Source organism: Lactuca saligna, chromosome 1, assembly GCF_052625555.1.
Source record: "Lactuca saligna cultivar CGN05327 chromosome 1, ASM5262555v1, whole genome shotgun sequence".
Lineage (NCBI taxonomy): Eukaryota > Viridiplantae > Streptophyta > Magnoliopsida > Asterales > Asteraceae > Lactuca > Lactuca saligna.
Genome location: NC_136417.1, coordinates 51,868,435 through 51,889,667, shown reverse-complemented (window position 1 = coordinate 51,889,667; position 21,233 = coordinate 51,868,435). Strand labels below are relative to the sequence as shown.

The 21,233-nt window shown below is 31.2% G+C and overlaps 1 protein-coding gene across 1 annotated transcript; it reads left to right on the top strand.

Moving 5' to 3' along the window:
- The first annotated feature begins 18,762 nt into the window (after positions 1 to 18,762).
- LOC145006280 (uncharacterized) lies at positions 18,763 to 19,317 on the top strand. Its single transcript, XM_078965376.1, has one exon. It carries the CDS (start codon positions 18,763 to 18,765, stop codon positions 19,315 to 19,317), a length of 555 nt encoding a protein of 184 aa, XP_078821502.1.
- The last annotated feature ends 1,916 nt before the right edge of the window (positions 19,318 to 21,233 follow it).

Genomic DNA, 21,233 nt, shown 5'->3' with positions numbered 1-21,233 from the left:
CATTACACATTTTGTCAGGATAACATGGATTAAGAAAACCTCAAGGCAAAACTATATAGATGTATTCTAATACATGTCTATTAAGAAAAGCAGTATTTCTTGAAATCTATTTGATATGTATCATATTAAGAATATGAAGTTATAGTTGATAATATCCTTGTTGATCTAATCATAGGTACTTGTGAAAAGGTTTGATCATAATCAAATATCATGAGTACGATTTGTCCATAGTTAATGACACGAGTATGATAAAATACTTTTATAACAAGTGTTGCTAAATGTGTATCATATCCATATATGTATTCTTTTTAAAGGAATCTGTTAATCTTTATAGTGTCGCTAGAGAGAGGAAGATTAATCAATCCCATACTTGAATATTACACATGGATTACATCTCAATGTTCATGACTTTAAGTCATTTATCAAATTCAAGATTTGATATAACATCTTGCTAGTTGATGGATATTCCAGAAACCATCAAGAAGAACTTATCAATGGCAGATTCCACCTTTATCAAGTCAAATATGATTTCTACCATTAATACAAACAGTTTGTGTTTGTGAATAACTATTTATTCAAGTTCAACAATTCCTTGTTGAAACTAGTGTCATCAATTGTTACATGAATCTATGGTTTTGAGCTTCTTCAAGTTCCATGTGCCTCCTACTTGCTTTGTCATAAGAATCTTGCTTTCTTCTAACTCAACATTCAGATGACTAAGAGAACTTATTCTTGGTGGGTTTGCAAAATCTAACTGCCTTTTTAGAACCTATCCTAATAAATGAAAATGTTTTTGCCACATGTCATTTCCTCAAGATTTTTGCCACATGTCATTATGTGAGATTTTTGAATTACTTAAATTTCACATGTTATTATCTGGTATTTTCATTTTTTGTTAATAAAAAATTAATCAATTCTACTAATTAACACCTCTATATAATTTTTATTATATATGTAAAATATTTATTATATTAAATATGTAGATCAACACTATAATTAATGAAACATTTATTATGTAAGGTAATATGCATTTTTCTCTATAAAATGAATATATTAATAAATAATCTGTTGCCGAGGTCGATGTTAGTTTGTGGCATGGAAGCGAAAGTGTTTGTTGCGTTGGTTGTGTGTGGTGGTGGTTGTGTGGTTGTTTGTGGCATGGAAGCGAAATTGTTTAAAATGTTTTGTTGAATGTTTGAGTTTTGTTGCATGTACGATGATGTAAGAAATTGCATTGGGGTGAAGTCGGATTAAAAAAGTTTTCATTGTTAAATAGGTTCATATAGTTCTCGTATGGTGTGAACCCTATTAGAGCGAATGTGTTTGTGTTTAGAAGATGAGTGTTCGGCTTTTGATTCATATTTCCTTGAATGAAAGTGGTTGATTTTTATGTAATAAAATAAGAGAAATAGAAAATTTGTATAGAAAAAAGTGAATATGCGTATGTATTGTATATATAAAAATGTAAATAAGTAATTTATTTTTTGAATTGTTTTTTAGACCGTTCGCATGGTCATATGACCTTTTCTTTTCGAAATTGAGTCGTTAACACTCATTATTCTAGCAACGGAGCACCCCGTAACGCCCTTCACGGGTAGGGTGAGACGATGTTTGGCCGTTAGGATGACATTACCCACACACAACCATCTTATTAATAAACTATCATCAGATAGAATTGTAATCTTCTCATATTATTCGTTCCAAAGTAGGGTGACAATTATTGACACGACACGACAAAAATACACGACATGAAACGAAATTTGGACGAAACTGAAATTTGAATTCGTGTTCGTGTCATGTTTGTGTTAAATGTAAAAAACACGATGTCGTGTCGTGTTCGTGTTTAAAATTCGACACGAAATTGACACGATTTAACATTTATTTGTCGTGTTTTTCGTGTTATGTATGATTAAATATTAATTAAATAAACTAATTTTTTTTTATTATGTTATCTTTATCGTGTCGTGTTTGTCGTTTTTTAATCGGTTCGTTTACGTGTTAATTAAAAAAAACATTGTCGTGTCAGAAAAAATACGACACGATAACCTGATTTGCGACCTTTATTCCAAAGTAATTCAAAATATATGTGTTTCTAATTTCTTAACCCATTTGACACTCCGTCGGTTGGTATTAAAAAATGTACTATTATTAATGTTAAAGCTAGTCAAAATTACATGAGCATTAAATGCAATGCTAAGAAAAATTATGGAAATATCTTTGACTATTTTTACATCTAGCCGTTACAAGACAAAAGCTTTAAAAGCTAGAAGAAATCATATTCTTTTGGTTTCTTCCTACCTGCTAAACATAAATATATAATGGAGAATAATTAGTCTAACACCATAAAAGTCTTCTATAAAAGTCTTGGAAGAAACTTTGAACAAAAATCTTTCCTCATGCCACAAATAGAGACAACAAGATTTTATTTATTATTCGTATGAAGATAATTAAATTTATAAGTAAGGTTTTTAGTTCAAAAAAAATATATGCACTAACGGGATATAAGAAACATTAAATATCATAAATATTATTCTAATTAAATATTAAATTCATTTATTATAAGGAATATTGTCATAATTAAATGTGAAATACATTTTTCACATTTAATTATGGTAATATTTATGATATTTAATGTTTCTTATATATACACTTAAGATACGTATTATAAAATCCATTTATTTATTATAAAAAATGATATTTTATGTCAATTCCTTTTAAGATCCACAAATAAAAAAATCTAGTTGTAAGTTAGTTGTATATGATTATTAATCTTTTTGTTGTTCAACATAGAATTTTACTTCATAACTATTATATTTCTGTTATAATGATTTATTTATATCAAATTCATTGTATATATATAATATATAAGTTTTTTCATAAACATAAGAAAACATGAACATTATTTATATTTAGATTATAATGGATTTTCCTATAAGAACACACATAGTAAACATTATTTATTGAAAATATTATGATAATTAAATATAAAATTTATTAATTATAAAGAATATTTTTCATTCAAAAATATGAAATGCACTAACTATGAATGAATATTTTCTTTTGAATTAAAATATTTTACATTTAGCTAAAATAATAAGCCTCATAAATCATAATTCATTGTATACATATGTTAGAAAATATCATATTCTAATATAATAAAAAATTATTTAATATCACATCATATCTCTTTAATTCATTTTCTCATCAAAGTTAAATTACTATTTTACCAATAATATTCCTTGTGCTTTTTATTTCCCTCTCATTTTTTTAACTATATTGTTATCCCAATAAATCTTCATATACAATGATTCACATCCTAAAAAACTATCAAAAGATTTGAATTTCATTAGTTAAGCCACAAATCAAGGATCCTCATCCTATCCATATTTAAAAGTCAATGGGTATGTTAACAGAATTAAGGTAGTTTATTCATTTATTTGATTGTCATATCTAAAAGTAGTGTTTTAATTTTATCTATTTTGATGAAATAGCTATGTGTCTGGTTGTTCCTTTGCAAAATGCATGTTGTCGATGAATTCAAAATGCGCCGCTTATTTGTTTTCCAAACAAAATCAGAGCTATCTTATACTATTGATCAAAATGTTTCATTTCTTTTGTTGTATATGCTTTGGAGTTCATCTCTCAACAATAGTAATTATATTATTCATCGACTTTTTCTATTTACAAAATAAGTTTGGATTGACACCATGAATTTGATTGTTTTTTTTTTGGAACAATTTTATGATGTTTGATGAATGAGAAATCATTATGTAAGTTTTTTTTTTCAATGGAATATCTATTTTTTATTAATTTTTTTTAATGAATCAAAATTAATAGATAAAGATTATTTTGACACATATTATTCTTATTCAATTGGAAACTTGTTATTATTATTATTTTTTTTAATTTATTTAATATTCCGTTGTATTTTTGTGTTTTTTTATTCAAATTTCACTTACTAAAAATCAACTCTTATTAGTTAGTTTTATTAATATGTTAACTAATGTATATTCCATTTATTTGCAAATTCGTATCCACCTCATATTAATTAGTTTTATTAATATAATAATTAATATATATTAATATAGATATTAACTTCCTATCGGTGAATTCCTTGTATTTTCATTTATATACTTATATATTTTATAAAAAAAAAATGAGTATTTTATCTATCAGTAACCATAACATCCTTCATTGTATGTTATATGACAATTATGCCTCTCTCTCTCTCTCTCTCTCTCTCTCTCTCTCTATATATATATATATATATATATATATATATATATATATATATATATATATATATATATATATATATATATAATACAATTACATACAACAACAAAAAAGATGTGAAATTGCATTTTATCGTTGTCATGCAAATTATACATTGTAGTCTTTAAAATTATTTTTATAAATCTACCTACATTGAATTGATTAATATCTACATTTTAATAATTGAGTTGCTAAAATAATCAACACTTTGTTCAATATAGTTTTTTGAGACTTATGATTCTTTTATGGCTTTAAACACGAAATGGATTCTAACAATCCTAAAGACAGGAAAGAAAAAAAAAAAAAAAAAAAAAACCTTAGAAAATCATTAATGGATAAAAAAAAAATCATTGTTATGTCTACCATATAACTTGTAATTATTTATCTTAAATTCAATTTATTTTTATTGTCATTCTTTTTATTTATTTAACATATTTTACACAAATATTGTTTTATATCTTCTCAGTTTGTATGTCACATAACCACCACATTTTTTTTATTAATCATTGTTACTATTATATAGCAGATATAGGTTGTGTAGCAACATTTAAAATCTTCATGTAATTCTACATATATTGTTGATGATAAAGAAAACTTCAACCTAAATATATCATCTCGATATCAGCAAAATGAATTTTGGATATTGGAGAAGAAAATGTTGGGAGTTTAGATGATGATGAGGCAATTACTGATATCCTGGATGATCTTTTCACTATTGATTCACTTGATTCTATTGATTCATTAATTGATTTTTTTCTATCATTCTATTCTTCAAAATGTCAAGAATCTAATGTTTATTTCAAAAAAGCGCAATCATTACACTAAAAACCGGAGTCGTTCCGTATGGTCCCAAAAATCTATAAGTAAAAATCTCATTTTTAAATCAACCAAAAACCATCAAATATTCATAACAAACCATTTAGAAGTACGTCAAAGTCAAAATAGTTATCAGACTACAATCCCAAAATCATAACAATGAGGAAACATGGGTGGATGCACTATGATCAGGACGAGGCCTTCCCCTTCGTAATGGAAGTACCTGAAACATAAACTTAAACCGTAAGAACAAAGCTTAGTGAGTTACCAAAATTTTACATACCACACATCAATCATACATACCATACTAAAACATGTAATGGGTCTATTTCACCCCTGAGTCCATTCCGATTCTTTGAGTCTCTTTTGACTTGCTGAGTCCCTTCCGACTCCTTTGGTATCTTTCAACCGGTATGGGGGACTATTTCACCCGTATAGCTAAACATAAAATCATACTAGCAAGAGTCACATAGACAACAAGCATATAAAGGCATATCAATAAGTGTCACAAAGACCACTACTATCTTACAACATAATCCAATAGGCATGTAATGGTGACTTTGACCCACAAGTGCAGTGAGGAAATTCACCTAACAAATGATGATCAACTACTACTGCTTCCATTGCCATGAATAAAGATGCTACATACCACCTATTTAGCCATACAAAGTATAACCATAACTTCCTTTCCAAAACTAGGGGTTTGACCAAAAGTTAGCGCAAGTCAAACATCAAAGTTAAAGTCAAAGTCAACCTCATTCGACCTCCACGTCGTGGTCATCCTTCGGCCACGTCTTGGCTGATGGATTCAACCTAATCCGAACCAGGACCCGGATAACCCAGGTATGTGCCAAAATACATAGCCACACTGTGGAACAAATGACTATGATGTGGCGCAGACAATCTCAAATAGTCACGAAAAAACCCCATCGCCATGTCATAGCAACCTACCACTACATCGTGGTAAAGTGTTCGAAGGCATAGTTCATTCTAAGGTCCTTAATCGTAAAGCCTTTTGTCCAAACATTCCAAAAAGCATCTAAGGTTCCTATTGATCCCTAAAAATGTAAAATTTATGGATATACATGCCCCATGCATGTCCTCCGTCAAATCTAGCTAGAAAGGGAAACAAAATGACCCAAAATCCATGCATGGTTCTCATTTTACTACCAAATTCTAGATCTATAAGATATGATATTAAAGGGACACAAAGAAACCATAAAGTTGCAAAATTCATCTCTTAATACCACTCAAACCACTCCAAAAAGCACCAAACATGCTCCAAAACCTATATCTATGAAGAAGGTCACAGAAAGGTTGAAGCTTGAGGACTTACAAGGAGTCTAGAAGGTGCACAAAAACGGAGGAAAGGATCAATTGTTGAACCAAGCACTAAATCATCTTCTTATTCCTTCAAAACCACCACAAGTTTACTAAAATGAGCACAAGAGCACCAAGGAGAATTAGGGTTAGTGTTTATGGGTTTGAGAGTGATGGAGGCTGAAGATGGGCAACCCTAGCATCCCTACTTTCCTTTGAATACTGAAAAATTAAGGTTATCATGACACTGGGTTGCCATGTCAATGGGATCATTAAAGGATCCACAAATCTTCCAGCATTGCCACATCGTGGGATGCCTTCACCACGATGTAGTCACTCCTAAAGTTCAAATATATTAGAATTAAATATCTCCAGGAAATTTGGATGTTACAACTCTCTCCAACTTGAATCCTATTTCTTCCTTGAAGTTCGTTGCTAAATAAAACTCGAGGTAATGATCCCTCATATCTTCCTTGCAATCCCACGTCCATACTGAACCATTGCGGTGCTACCATTGCACCTTCACCATGCTCATAACCTTGTTTCGCAAGATCTTCGTCTTCTTAATAGAATCACGATCAGTCTCTCTATGTAATTTAGGCACTCGTCCACCTGAATGTCCTCCAAATGAACCACTACAAAATCATCAACCATATACTTCCATACCCTAAAGTTTGACCAAAGTCAATATGGTCAAAAGTCAATGGTTAATGGTTAAAGTTAACGGTTAACCCACCGCGTCGTTGCCAACCTCATAGCCGCATCGTGGTAACTAGATGACAAAAAAGACACGATCAAATCCTAACGCCATATTGTGAACACCCACTCATTATGTCGTGGTGAGCATCCAAAACAACTTAATGGATTAAGCACTTAACCCTTTATCTCTAGAGCTCAAAAGCTTATATTTGTTAGTTCATAAAGTCTTAATGGATGTAGTCTCTAACGTTATTCATTCTTATGACTCAAACTTACCCGAACTTCAAACCTAACTTTCTAGGGGGCCAAAACACAAGTATGACCCCAAAAGGAAGCATGTAAACACATCTTTCTCACAACACCACATTCCAGAAGTTATAATTGGAACTTATAAGGTTCTATAGTTGTGTAACTCCAATAATAATAAGGAAAGGAATCAAAAACACACAAATAAGGTCAAAACATAAATGTAAATAAACAAAGGCCAAGGTTGAAGCTTTATACCTCAAAAAACTCTAAAATCTAAAGTACATGTTGGATCTAGGTTGGCTATTTGCTTCCTTGCACCAAGGGCGAGTGCTTCCTTCACCCGCTTCACTTTTCTTCACAAACCAAGGCCTAAAAGCCCATAAGACAACAATGGAACTAGGGTCTGGGAGATGGTGGATTCTCTAGGAATGGGGGCTGCCAAAATGAGTCAACCTTAGAAGTTAAAGCCTTAAATATTGCTCAAGACCCAAAATTTAGGGTTTTGAACCCCATTCGCCACTACACCGTAGTGAGGACCCCAATACACCACCACTTATCGATGCCTCCCACGCTTTTTATTCGGTCCATACCGTGTCGTAATGTAACCAACTCTCAAAACATCAACTTATAAAGAATGACGTATATCTGGGATATGGATGTTACATTTAAAATTTTAGCCTTTTAGTTGTAGAGTCTATCTTTGTTGTAATATAACAAACCTTAGGTAGTGTGTTTGATGTCGAATAATCTGTAAATAGCAAAGGTCAACAAGACATCGTTGTGTAATGTATTTACTAGGCACATTAATGATTCGTTATGTAATGTCGAGTCCTAGTATTTTTTGTATCTTTGAGTACCTTATAAATATGGTACATATATTTGATAATTGTAACTTTTGGGCATTTGTACGTTTTGAGGTTTTTATCACTGTGACTCTCTTGTACTCATTCCAGATCAATTGAGCTGAAACCGAATCTTATTTAGATCACTGTGTTCAAACTTACTCTGATTTTACTTACTATTGATCAAAACATAATTCAAACATTTCTACAATTAGTAACAGAACTTAATTTTGGAGGTTTAAGCAACTGTTTCCAGAACAATGACCCTAGATGACAACATTTGTACATACTCAACAAAAATTTTGAAATCATTAGTGAGTCTCTCCAATAGATCTATTTTCTTTTCATGAAAAAATTGTTGATCCAATCCGTTTTTTCTTTTTGATTTATCCCAAAGACTAGATCATGTGATGATTATTCGATCAAACATCAAGCCCAAAGTTTTTTTGTGTCCATTTCTTTAATCTTGAGCCCAAATTCAATCTGTTATTGTTCATGAAATTATTTAAGCCCAGTCTAATTATACAAGTCCGATTATTCAAATTGCGAATCAAATATCTATTCCGAATCGAATTTCTCAAGCTGTTTTTGATTATGACCCTCAAAGTTATTATCCAGATCGTATTTTCTGTTTCAAATCAAAATCACATTCATATTTTTTATCTCATACATTCGATTTTCTTAATCGATTTCATCTGATCGATTTGATTTCATAATCAATTGTTCTTGATCTTTGGTACTCGATCGATTCATTATCTCAGTTCATTATAATCGTTTCCTGTGATGATACATGCTATGCGTTGATTGAATCAATCTAGAGTCGTAATCATATATTTCTTCTGTTAACGCTTGGTGTATAGTTGAATTTAATCTGATACCGATTTAAAGAAATTGAAGAAATTGAATGTTTGGTTAATTGATGACGTTTGAAGAAACTGGTCAAGAATGGATGAAGATGGAGATGTTTTTGGTGGAATTGGTGTTTTGATCTGAAAAACCAATTGGAATTGAAAGATAGGTGTTTGGATATCGAAATATTAATAAAAGTTGTTTTTGGGTGTTGTCGAAGAAGCTAATAACGAAATTTCCTGTGAATTGAAAGTGAGAATGAATGGATATCGACATGGCTGCAAATGAAAAGTCAAAAGATGTGAACATCAAGGTCAAAATTGGTGTTTTTGAGCTTATGTTTCGATTATTCAGATGATTCTATGATTTGGTGATCCAATTTGCTGGATGCGGTGAATAGTTGAAGAGAAAACTGAATGGTCAAACAAGAAAAGTCAAAATCAGACTTGCCATGAACTTAACATCAGAACAAAGCAATTGAGAAAGCTATAGGTGCGAAGGAACTACAACTTGTTCTGTTGCTCTAGTACTTGAAATAGGTCTCTCTATTGGGATCGAACGCTTCGCAATCGGAACTTAATTTTAAGTCTCGCAGTGTGAGATTATGACTAGCAATTAGCACAGAAGCCTCACAGTGACAATGAATTCGTAATTGGAATCTCACAATTGATGGGTTAGCAATTGGAAAGAAGGTCTTGCGGTTGGAACCAATGATTCGCAATCTGAATCAAGTTCTTGTTGTTAAATCTGGACGGAGATTGTTGATGGTTCTTCATTGAAGGTTTGATAGTGAATTTTTGGTATCAATTTTGGATACTTTGATTGGGAAGGTTGATAGATAATGTTTGAATATTGATAGCTAATGATTGATAGCGAAGGTTGATTGATTGGATAGCGAAGTTTGATATCGAAGGTTTGGTGCTTCGCTAATGTTGTTGCTTTTCTTTTATCAAGAAACATAGGGGAAGAAGATTCCAAAGTTACACATATGGTCCTCTGATTTTCAATAAATTGGCATTCTCATCCAAAAACAGAAATCTTTGCAAATTTTGGAGAAAATCTCTTGGGATTTCAAAGTCGATGTTTTTTGCAAAGTGAATTTCTTGTTTGTTCATTTTCAAGTCAAAGGCGGTCCAGAAAGTGATATTGATTATGAAATGATTCAGATTCGATATTTGATTTTTCGAAGGAAGCCTTGTTAAAGTCAAAGAGGAAAGGAGATATATTCAATTTGGACAAAAAAAAAACAAATAGTTGGCATTCCTTCAGTTTGCTTGCTATCGAATGCTACGACTAACCTGAGCTTGCTTTGACATCGAAGATTCTTTTTATCTCAATTTCAAAAATTCAAACAAACTTGTCTTAAATAATCTTGTTCGTGGTTTATGTAATTTGAAATTTGACAATCACTCTTTATGTGCAGGTTGCGAACAGGGAAAACAACATCATCAAGGTTATCCAATTGTAATTGATTCAAATTTTTTGAACTGTTGTAAGTTCTACTATGGCAACTGAGAGATTTCCATCACTAATTACCATTAGGAAAAGAATAGGAAAAATAGATGTAATAGCTTAGTATTGTAATATTTGATTTTGAGATAATAAAAATCAAATGCATCATTACATTTATTTGTTAAAATGACCATGCATTAAGCTAAAAAATTAGCATCTAAAAAGTTGTACCCTTTTCTAAGCTGGTTAACATACACAAAAAGTACTCGTTAACGTGATATCAATGATATAAGATTCATAAAAATCCGACTCCAAAGGATAGAGTTATGGATTTTGAAAAAATCCAAATCAACTGTGTAATTAAAATTAATTACGTCAAAACAGTACTTAGAGATTTGTTGAGTTTTGACTAAAAGTGCCAAAAGGAAATTTGTTGTACTCCTTAAGAAATAAACTTTAGGACAAAGAATGCAAAAAATGGGATCTGTATGAAACAAATATGATTTTTGTAAAATCATTTATTTTTACCTCCATTAGGCACAAAAATGAAAGTCAAAACTAGCTAAAGTAACCTAAAAGAGAGTTATAGTACCTGTTGATATCATCCAATATATATAAAAAGGGATTAGATCGGAGCTCGCACAAAGAAGTTATGAATTTTGAAAAATCTTTTCGTGTGTGTGTGGTGTGCATCTATGCCCATCGCGCACCTGACACCAGATTCGAGAAGATTGCGAGTGAAGTGAACAATTTGGGAAGTGACACGTGGCCGTGTCTAGATGTAGCCATGTTGATCATACGAGACACACATAGATATTTGTGTTGCGCCCACCATAAATCAATGACTAAATATAGATGGCCCTACATATCACTTTTGATCATGCCCGAGCCTGATTCAACCCTACACCAATTGTCTCACGTGACTAGGGTGAGTTCACGACCCAATTTCACTATTATAAATGTTTTACGTGGGGAGGGGGGGGGGATACATACTTATCAAAATGCTTTATCAAAATATATTTATGCTCATAAATATCAATCGTTTTATAAAGCTTAAAGCCTTAGGATGATGTAGCAATAGATACTATGTCTGGTTGTAAGCTATGATATTATACCTAGGAGTTATGATGTCCGATAGTCCAAGAAGAGGTAATACCTAGATGTTATTGTAGGCAAATCCCTAGGATAACTCAATACCTAAAAGTAATGTTGGTCAAATATAGGGATATGCACTGTACCTAATTGTTACTCTGCCTAAATATTAAAAGTGGTATATATTATGATAATTATAGGAGATCACTAGGAAAGATTAAACATAAACGATAAAAGATAATATACCTAAGGTTAATGTGTTAGTGAGTTGTTAATATTCATCCTTAGCCTTATTAAATTCAGCTACCTCGATACTTATAATTGTTAATCTTGCAAGATATATGAAGATATGTATAGATCTATATAAGGATAGACACCCCCACCTTCGGTTGTTAGCTACAATCCGTGTAGGATAACTTTCTTATTAATCACTATTCGACGTCCGATGAAGCATCCTGATGAGGGAATCACTAGTCAAACAACGTCGATTATGGGGACTCATAGTAATACATTACAACCACCTTAGAGTTCCGACTACCACTAGAGACGCCTTAGAATGGTAGATAAAATACGATAGGTTTAGTTAAATATTCTAAAAAGATAGTAATTTAGGAATTATTAAACATTCCTAAAAGATAATAAGATAGGATCGTTAGATATCCTCAAAAGATAGTAAGCTAGGTTTGATAAAATATTTTAAGAAAAGTTTTTCTAAAAGAAAAATGATTCCTAATTTAATACACCCAAATAAACTATAAAACCTATGCACTCACCAAAATTATGTTGACATTTTCAAAAATACATGTATTCTCAGGGAGATAAGTTTGGAGGATTGCCATGCTGAGGAGGAGGTTTTTAAGGAAGCTTGTTGGAGTTTGGTTCCGTTTGTTTGTCATTACTAGTTATTTTTAGGATGTGTGTAACCCTTACAAACAATGTAATCTAAAATAAATTATAATAAATAAAAGTAGCGTATGTGATATACTTTTGTGTTATGTTCTACATAAATTTGTATGCCTCGATCCAATTTCCCCTATGTCGCACTACTCGTTGTTTGTGTCGCCGACTGGGGTGTGACAGATTGGTATCAGAGCTACAGGTTATAATAAACCAGTAATTCCTTAGGAACTATAACTGTAACCTAGGGTATATACTCTGAACTAGTTAAACCTAATGAAAGTATTATTATAAAGTACCATAATGATAAACTATTTATGGGAAATGTGACTAGTTTGAATTGTTGCTTGGGTTGCTGGATTTCAGAATGGCTATATGCTAAAAAGGTTCTGCCCTCCGACACTTCTCATCTGGCTGATCCTTGCTTAGTAGTCTTGAAATACAAAAACATAGAATTAATAAAATACCCTAATCAAATAAAGAGTTATATAAATTCTTATAAATATATATATATATATATATGTGTGTGTGTGTGTGTATATATATATATATATATATATATATATATATATATGTCATAAAAATTTTCCATTCAAATCGTGACTTAAGAATTTAGGTCAAAAATGATTCCTTGGGTTAGTCTAGTACCGCAGCCTTACCAGAACTAGATCTAGAATGTGCAACAAAGTTTTATTATGGTCCAACTTATGCATGCCTAAATGTGGATGTCGTAGTTGACAATCTAAATGCTTAAGGATTTATGGATTAGTAGTTTAGTACGCATAGTTATGAAATTAGGATGAGTCCTAGGACTAGAGGATCTTTGTCTCAGTAGCATAGATCGACTTCCTAAAGAATAGTCTTAGATCATGACCTAGTGCAAGACGATGGTACACCTTAAGGATATCCAGAATAGAGACTGGCATACGTCATTCCTCCCATATGGAAAGTTACCTAAGATGCGGTACTATATATATATATATATATATATATATATATAATAGGAAATTATATGTGTTATATATTATTTCTCATAAACATCTTCATGTTTGATGTCTTATGCAGGAAATCAGAGCGATATAGAGGATATATGGGACTGGGTGTCGCATCCTTACCCAAAAGTGGATCAAGTGCTGCTACACACACATGAGGAAGATAGATATTATGATCCAACGATGCCCAACCATCTACCCTAATATCAGCTGATGATGAGCCATTTGAAGAATATGTTACTGGAGTGAAATGAAGCAAATTGGCCAAAAAAATATGTTGAATAGTGCCAGACGCAAAACGCTCAGACGTTACACGCGACATGTTCCCAAGGAGATAACTTGGAGGCTACACACGTCAACCTAATATACATGAAACATTCACTACGCATTTTCTATATAAAGCCTCGTAACTTTGACCTAATGATGAATCTAATGCATTACACCATCTTTGTCGACAAGTAACTACAGAAATGTTGTTTTGAGAGTTTGAAGAGTGGCTACTTTAATTCCGTTGAACCTTAAAAATATAAAACCCATAAACGATGAAGATGTTAAGATCTAGGAGTTATATTGAAGAGTAGAAGTTGATTTATCATCAGAAACATGATGATCATTGATATAGGTTTTTATAAATTTGTTGTTTGTTGATAAAAACAGAAGTAAGGGAATCTCAACGCCACCATTGTTTCCTTCAACTATGGAAACCTTGATAGGTTAATGTTCCATAGATTTATTGTTTGTTGATTTCTATTATGGATGATCGTTTTGGGTATCTTGTAGAGGCAATGTGTTTCACTAGAGGGGTCCTTCATTTGGGTTTTTTTATAGAGTTTGTGTGTTTCACCGGAGGAAAACCAAATCCTTGATCAATAGGAATATTGGAATTTCATTGGAGAAGTCAACATCTAACAATGAAAATGATTTGGTTTCTAGGATGCAAAAAGGACTACTTTTATCAAATTAATCAAATAAGAGAGAGAGAGAGAGAGAGAGAGAGAGAGAGAGAGAGAGAGAGAGAGAGAGAGAGAGAGAGAGAACCCTTATTTTATTTTTATTTTTCTAAGTATAATTAGTAAAAGAAAAAATTAAAAGAAATATACAAAAAAATGGAAAAGGAATAATAAAAGGTAGAAAAATTATTTTATATGCAATAAAGACAAATTAGGCAAAAAAAAAACCACAATATTTAAGCGCATGGTGACTTGGATAGTTGTATTGAATCCTCCTTTTTGGCAAACCATATAGATCATCCATCTAATTGTGTATGAATACTAATAATTTCAAATGATTATAAAACTATATTCCACAAATTTATGCGATTGATCCCTACAATTTACCATTGAAAAACCATTATTAGAGTCCACAACTACCAAACTCATCTTTCTCTTTAAAGTCTAGCCACTATTAGCCTTATTCCGACCACCATTGATGTGCCACCATCATACTTGTTAGGCTATGATGATATCTAGAATAGAAAGCAATGGATGCAAAATAACATACAAAACTTTGATCATCATATCTCACTAGTGACCTTTTAGAAACAAAATAAACTAAGAAATTTGTAAGTTAGTTACTCTTTAAGCCTTTTATCCAAACTTTTTTTTGTTGATGTAGTTTGGATGATCTAGAACCCAATACAAAGTTCCTATGATGAAGCCACACTTAAGATCACGATCTAACAAATAGACAACTCTATTCTTCTTTTTTCATTTCGAAACTTGAGAAAACCCTTGAATTTGGAGAAAGACCAAGAGATAGGAGGGGAGAATACATGGAAGGATGTAAAATCAATAATAAGTTGTGTATAATGCTAGGATCGATTCTAAGGGTTAAATCTCACGATTATCTTGATTTAATTTAATAATTATCCCTTCACCCAAGGGATAAATACTTACCAATTCAAATCCAAGATAATTACAGTTAGATCATTCTCTTTCTTTTGTTTCTAATTAACTTACCACAAGACCGCAAATTAATAAACTAGTCCCTCTAATCTTCTTTTTGTCATTTTATGCTTAAATAATGCCTTATGTATAACCCAAAACAGCTCTACTAATTATCAAAACTCACCAATATGTTATGGCCATACGTATACTTCCAGCATGGCTCCCCTCCACAAAACTGCATACATAGTGTCGCCCTCCATACCCTCCCTCGGTTATAACAGATATCAGTCAGGAGCACCACAATAATAAATCAAGGGTTTTCATTCGATTTACGGTTTCACATATGCAATGTCGCAACATATATTTTAGATCAAACATAAAGTTATAGTTTTCGTTTGATTTTCAGACTAGGAGGATGTGTGTGTGTGTGTGTTGAAGAACAAAACCTACGAACAAACAAGGTTGATGTGTTTGGTTTTAAAGGGGTTTTCTAGATATTTCATATGAAGGGTTTGTTGGTTTCAGAAATCTAAAGTATATTCATGAAGGGGTTTTTATAGGGTTTTAGATTTAGTTTTGTATATTTTCTCTAATTGGTGTATAGTGTTATCATGTGTGTTTTGGGTTGGAATCATAAACATTGAAGTTTGAATGTGTGCTAGTTTGTGTGTTTCGAGTTTGAAGCATGAACACTCATCCTGGTTTTAGTTGCAATTGTATGGGATGATGATGGTAGACGATTGTGGTGGTCGACTGCTATGGTGGGGGTAAGATGTGTTGGGACCATTTTAATCTAATAATATATTAAAAAATCTAAACCAAAATAAAAAGATAAAAAAAATTTTGTTCATGTCGAAAGGACTAAACAGACAAAAAAAAAAAAAAAAAAAAAAAAAAAAAAAAAAAAAAAAAACCCTACAAGTTTTGATGATTGTCTTAAATCCGTTTATTTTCACAAACCACATACACCAATCATATAACTTTGTCATTATATTATTATAATTGATCTTTGTTTCCTTTGGTTATTGTTTTTCCTAACGATTAAAAGGCTGCATATATAAAAAATACACTTCGGCAGTTTCTTTATCCATTCAGCCCGATTTTTTTCAAACTATTTTTTTATTTTACTCTTGTGAAACGTTAAAAGGAATAATAAATCAAATAAACTTATGGATAAGTACACAAGTCCTTCGTAGTTATATACTTATATTAAAGCTTTCACCCAACTAAAAAGCTAAAATAATCCGTTGTTAAAAAAACACCTAATTTTATTATTATTATTATTATTATTTTTGTTGAGGAGTTTATGTATTCAAATCAATTTCACACATATACTTAGCTATTTCTTAATAACTAAAAAATGAACCTGAAATGAGAAACTTACAAAAGGTTTATATATTTAAAACAAAGTTATGTTTAAAAATTAAAATGTCAATATTTCATTGGGTCACACAAGGAATTGCTTTAGGCCCAAGGTATAAGCCCATTGAACTGTTTAGAGTTTAGACAGTTGAGCTGATAGCAGCATTTTTTTTTAATAGGAGTTGTAACAGGCCATATTTAAATGAAAAAAAATTGTCTAAAATTTGTGTGGATTCATTTTTTAACCTTTTTTTTTTTGACACATTCCCATCTCAATATATATATTTTTCTTCTTTCTATATAACGTAAACATAATTATTGTTTTTGTTGGATAACAAGCAAAATAAACCAAATGAACTAACAAAATCTTGAAAACCATTTGGAAAGGTTTGTATATAGATAATCACATATTGAAAAAGATTGAAGAATATTATGAGAGGACTTGATTTGAGCATGGGTGAATTAGATAGAAGAAAGACACCCTTTGCCATACAAGCTAAGATAATTTTGTTTAAATTGATGAAATACCATCCAAAAAAAGACGTGGGTCCTAACATTTTTTGGGCTTTGTATGGTCGGACTTCCTGCACGTCCTCATGGTCGGCCCTAAAAACCTATTATTCTCTATATGTATCTATACATAAATGAGCTTCTACAAACAAATGTGTGCTAGCACCAAGTCTCAATACTTCCGATAATTTTAAAGGAATAATTCTATAAGATTCAATAATTTCAATAGTTTCAAAGGTATAGTTCAACAAGTTTCAAAATTGTTAGTATTCGATTATACATTAGTATAGATAGCCTAATTATATATAGTTAGTGTGTATTTATGTAACCGATTTATTATAGATAGCCTAAATATGTTTTGATACATGTCAATCTCTCATAGTTTTGACACTTGTTATTTTGTAATATTTTTGAAACAAATATTATCCACTTATCAATTTTTGATTTGTTTCAATTTTTAAAATTAAATTCATATACTATAAAGTATTAAATATCATATATATATATATATATATATATATATATATATATATATATATATATATATATATATATATATATATATATATATATGATATTAAATTGTAATAAATACGTTTCTTCTTTTCTTATTTTAAAGTTGTATATTAAAACATATTTTTTGTTTACACTAAAAGTTAATGTTTAATGTTTTTTTAAATCAATCCGTGTAATAAATGAGTCTCACACTTAGTGTGTGTGTATATATATATATATATATATATATATATATATATATATATATATATATATATATGGTTGGGTTAAAAAATGAACCATTTTTCAACTTTTAGTTTTCATAAAAAAAAACTAAAAATATAGAAATTCATAACTTTTTATCCTCCATCATTTGATATCAAATTTGATAAAACAGAAATTTTTTTAATCTGTTCAGATTCACACTGTGAATTTATTTAAATTCACATTATGAATATGTGTAGATTCATCTTGTGAAATCTGTGCTGTGAAATTTGTGCAGATTCACACTATGAATCTATATAGATTTACACTTTGAATTTTTGCAAATTCATACAATGAATTTATATAAAATTAACGATTTATAGTGTAGATTCACAATGTGAATCTGAACACATAAAAAAGTAAAAAAAAATAATAATAATATTTTTTTTATCAAATTTGATATCAATGAAAAGAAGATAAAAAGTTATGAATTTCTATATTTTTAAAATTTTTTTCGATAAATAATAAGATCTAAAACTTGAAAAAATAATGGTTCCTTGGTTCTATGATTTAAAATGGTTCATTGTTGAAATTTTGTCTTATATATATATATATATATATATATATATATATATATATATATATATATACATATATACATACACACACACACACACAATGTTCAATGGTCGTTTATAGGAAAACATTGGTATTAACATTGTATCAGGCTTTTTTGGCTAACCCTAGCAGTCAACCCTTACCTTTGTCGTTTTTCCGTGTTTGCTTCTTTCATCTCCTGTTATTATTGTTTTCTGATTCTCCATGGGTACCGACGGTGACTCCTATAACCCTCCTTCTAAACCAAACGACAAGATATACATGATTACAAATATCAAATCCTACGTAACCTTTCTTCTTGACCTAGATCATTTATGCCATGATTCATGGAAGGATCTCTTTAAAACTCATTGTATTGGCTACAAGGTATCCAATCATCTCGAAGACAACCCTTTGGTCATCACTGATCCGGAATGGCACACCATCAACAACATTGTTAAGCAATGGCTTTATCGTACTCTCTTGCAATCTGTTCTTCAGTATGTTATCAAAATCGATACCACTGGTGTAGAAATTTGGAAATTCATTGAGTTAATATTTCTTGAAAATAAAGAGTCCAAGATCACAGAACTTGATGACGAGCTACGTTCCCTCTCCCTGGGCGATTCATCCACTCATGACTATTGCAACCGTATAAAATCCATCTTCGATCTCTTGTCTAACATTGGATCTCCCATCTCTGAGCGGAACCTGGTTATTTATGTCATCAATGGCTTATCCCCCACGTATTCACATATTATCCCCACCATACACTACTAAACACTGTTTCCCACCTTTTTTTTTTTAAATTCGGTCCATGCTCACCTTAGAGGAACGAAACCTTCTCAAAGAACAAAATCATGTGGTTCCAGTTTCTCATACCAAAATATCATCGACCCCTACCATTCTTGTTGCCAAACATCAACCGAGACCTCCCTTCTCTAACTGTAAGGCGCAAAATGGCAACAGAGGGGGTGGTCGGAACCACTAAGGAGGAAGAGGTGGTCGTGGATGTGGAATCGATGATCATGGAAGAGGAATCGTTGGCAGTGGTTACTCACAGAATAATGTCAGCTGGGGTAGCTTCTTTGCATGGTCGATGGGTTCTACGCATATTATGGGTTTCGATACATAAAATACAGAGTTTTTCAAGAAAAAAAAACGACAATGGGAGCTTTAAAAATTTATAGTAATTTCAAGTATATAACAAAACCAATCCATCAAGGATCCTTTTAAATAGAAATAATAATATTAAAACAACCATAGTGTGTTTTAGAATGACTACCTTTGAAGCCTTTGGACCCTATTCAATTTGGGGTGTTGAGGTAGACGACAAGAATAAAAAGCTCGATCTTCGCTACAAGTAATCCACCGACAAGGTAAGGTACCAAAATGTTGGTTTTCCTTTTGTATTGCTTTGTTTTTAAGCCTTTAAGTGCTTAAAAATAAGCACTAAAAAGGAAGACACAAAAGCACCAAAAGCAAAGCACCAAACTTCAAAAGGAAGAGAGCTCCAAGCTCTATGTTACTTACGATTTCGGGAGAGATAAGAGTAGAAGAATAAGACCAAAAAACTAGCTTGATTTTCATGCAAAGCATCTCTTTTTATATCCCATGAAAGGTAAAACCTTTTGATTATAAGACTCTAACGTATTATAAAACATAAAGGTAAGGTAGACAAAACATAGAAGCAAGTCATGGAGGTTGACAAGCAACCTGCATGTCTCCTACTAACTTTGAATTCTTTTAGCGACTTTTGAAGATCTAAAGACTGCAAATCATCTCACACATTTACTTTATCTAGATTATTCAGTAAATCTTCCTTTATCTAGTTTGATTTCGTTTTTGGCCATGTCTGGATAAATTTTAGTTTTCTGTTCTGCACAGACTAGTACTTCTCATGTGATTAGTTTTCAAATCTAATTTTCGTTTTGTGTTTCTATCTAGAGTTTTTAGTTTTGAAATTAATGAATGTTTGGTTTTAAATTATTGTTAGTCTTATCACCTAATTAGGGTTTTATCATTCCAGTTAATCCGTTAATAGAATCTGTAATTGTTTTTGTCAACTGGTAAAAGTAACAATTATCATAATGGTTTCGTTTGGGATTTAACTCTGATATAAACATTAAAAATCATATCTTTACGCTTCCGAGCATGTGAGAAGTATTGGGTAGTACTGGAAATTTTACAAAGAACTTAATGCAGCTCTTTTGATTTAATTAAGAGCTTGTTTAATTGAACAATAAAAAGTATGGGTTAACTCAAAGAGCTTGTTCTGAAATAGTACAAGCCTTTACCTATATTCCCATCAAGACTGAAGAGCATGAAACACAAGCGTGGGGACAAGGAAATTATGCACACTTTTCATAAGGTGGAGGTAAATATCCCACTTTTAGATGTTATAAAACACATTCCTCATTATGCTAATTTTTTAAAAGAACTATGAGTTTCAAAGAAAAAAACTAAAATATATTGAAACAATTAAAGCTGGTGAGAACATTTCTGCTAATTTGCAAAAGGTTTGCATCCAAAGTGCAAGGATCTGGGAATTTTCTCACTTCTTTGTAAATTTGGGAACCTTAATTTCCCAAAAGCCATGCTTGAACTTGGTACCTAGTTAATGTCCTCCCGTTTTCTATTTTTGAAAAATTAAAATTAGGATCTTTGCAAAAGACCGGGACCATCATCTAGTTGGC

What these genes read in the sequence shown, in the direction of transcription:
- LOC145006280 (XM_078965376.1), top strand. Translation starts at nt 18,763, where the DNA reads ATGGGTACCGACGGTGACTCCTATAACCCTCCTTCTAAACCAAACGAC.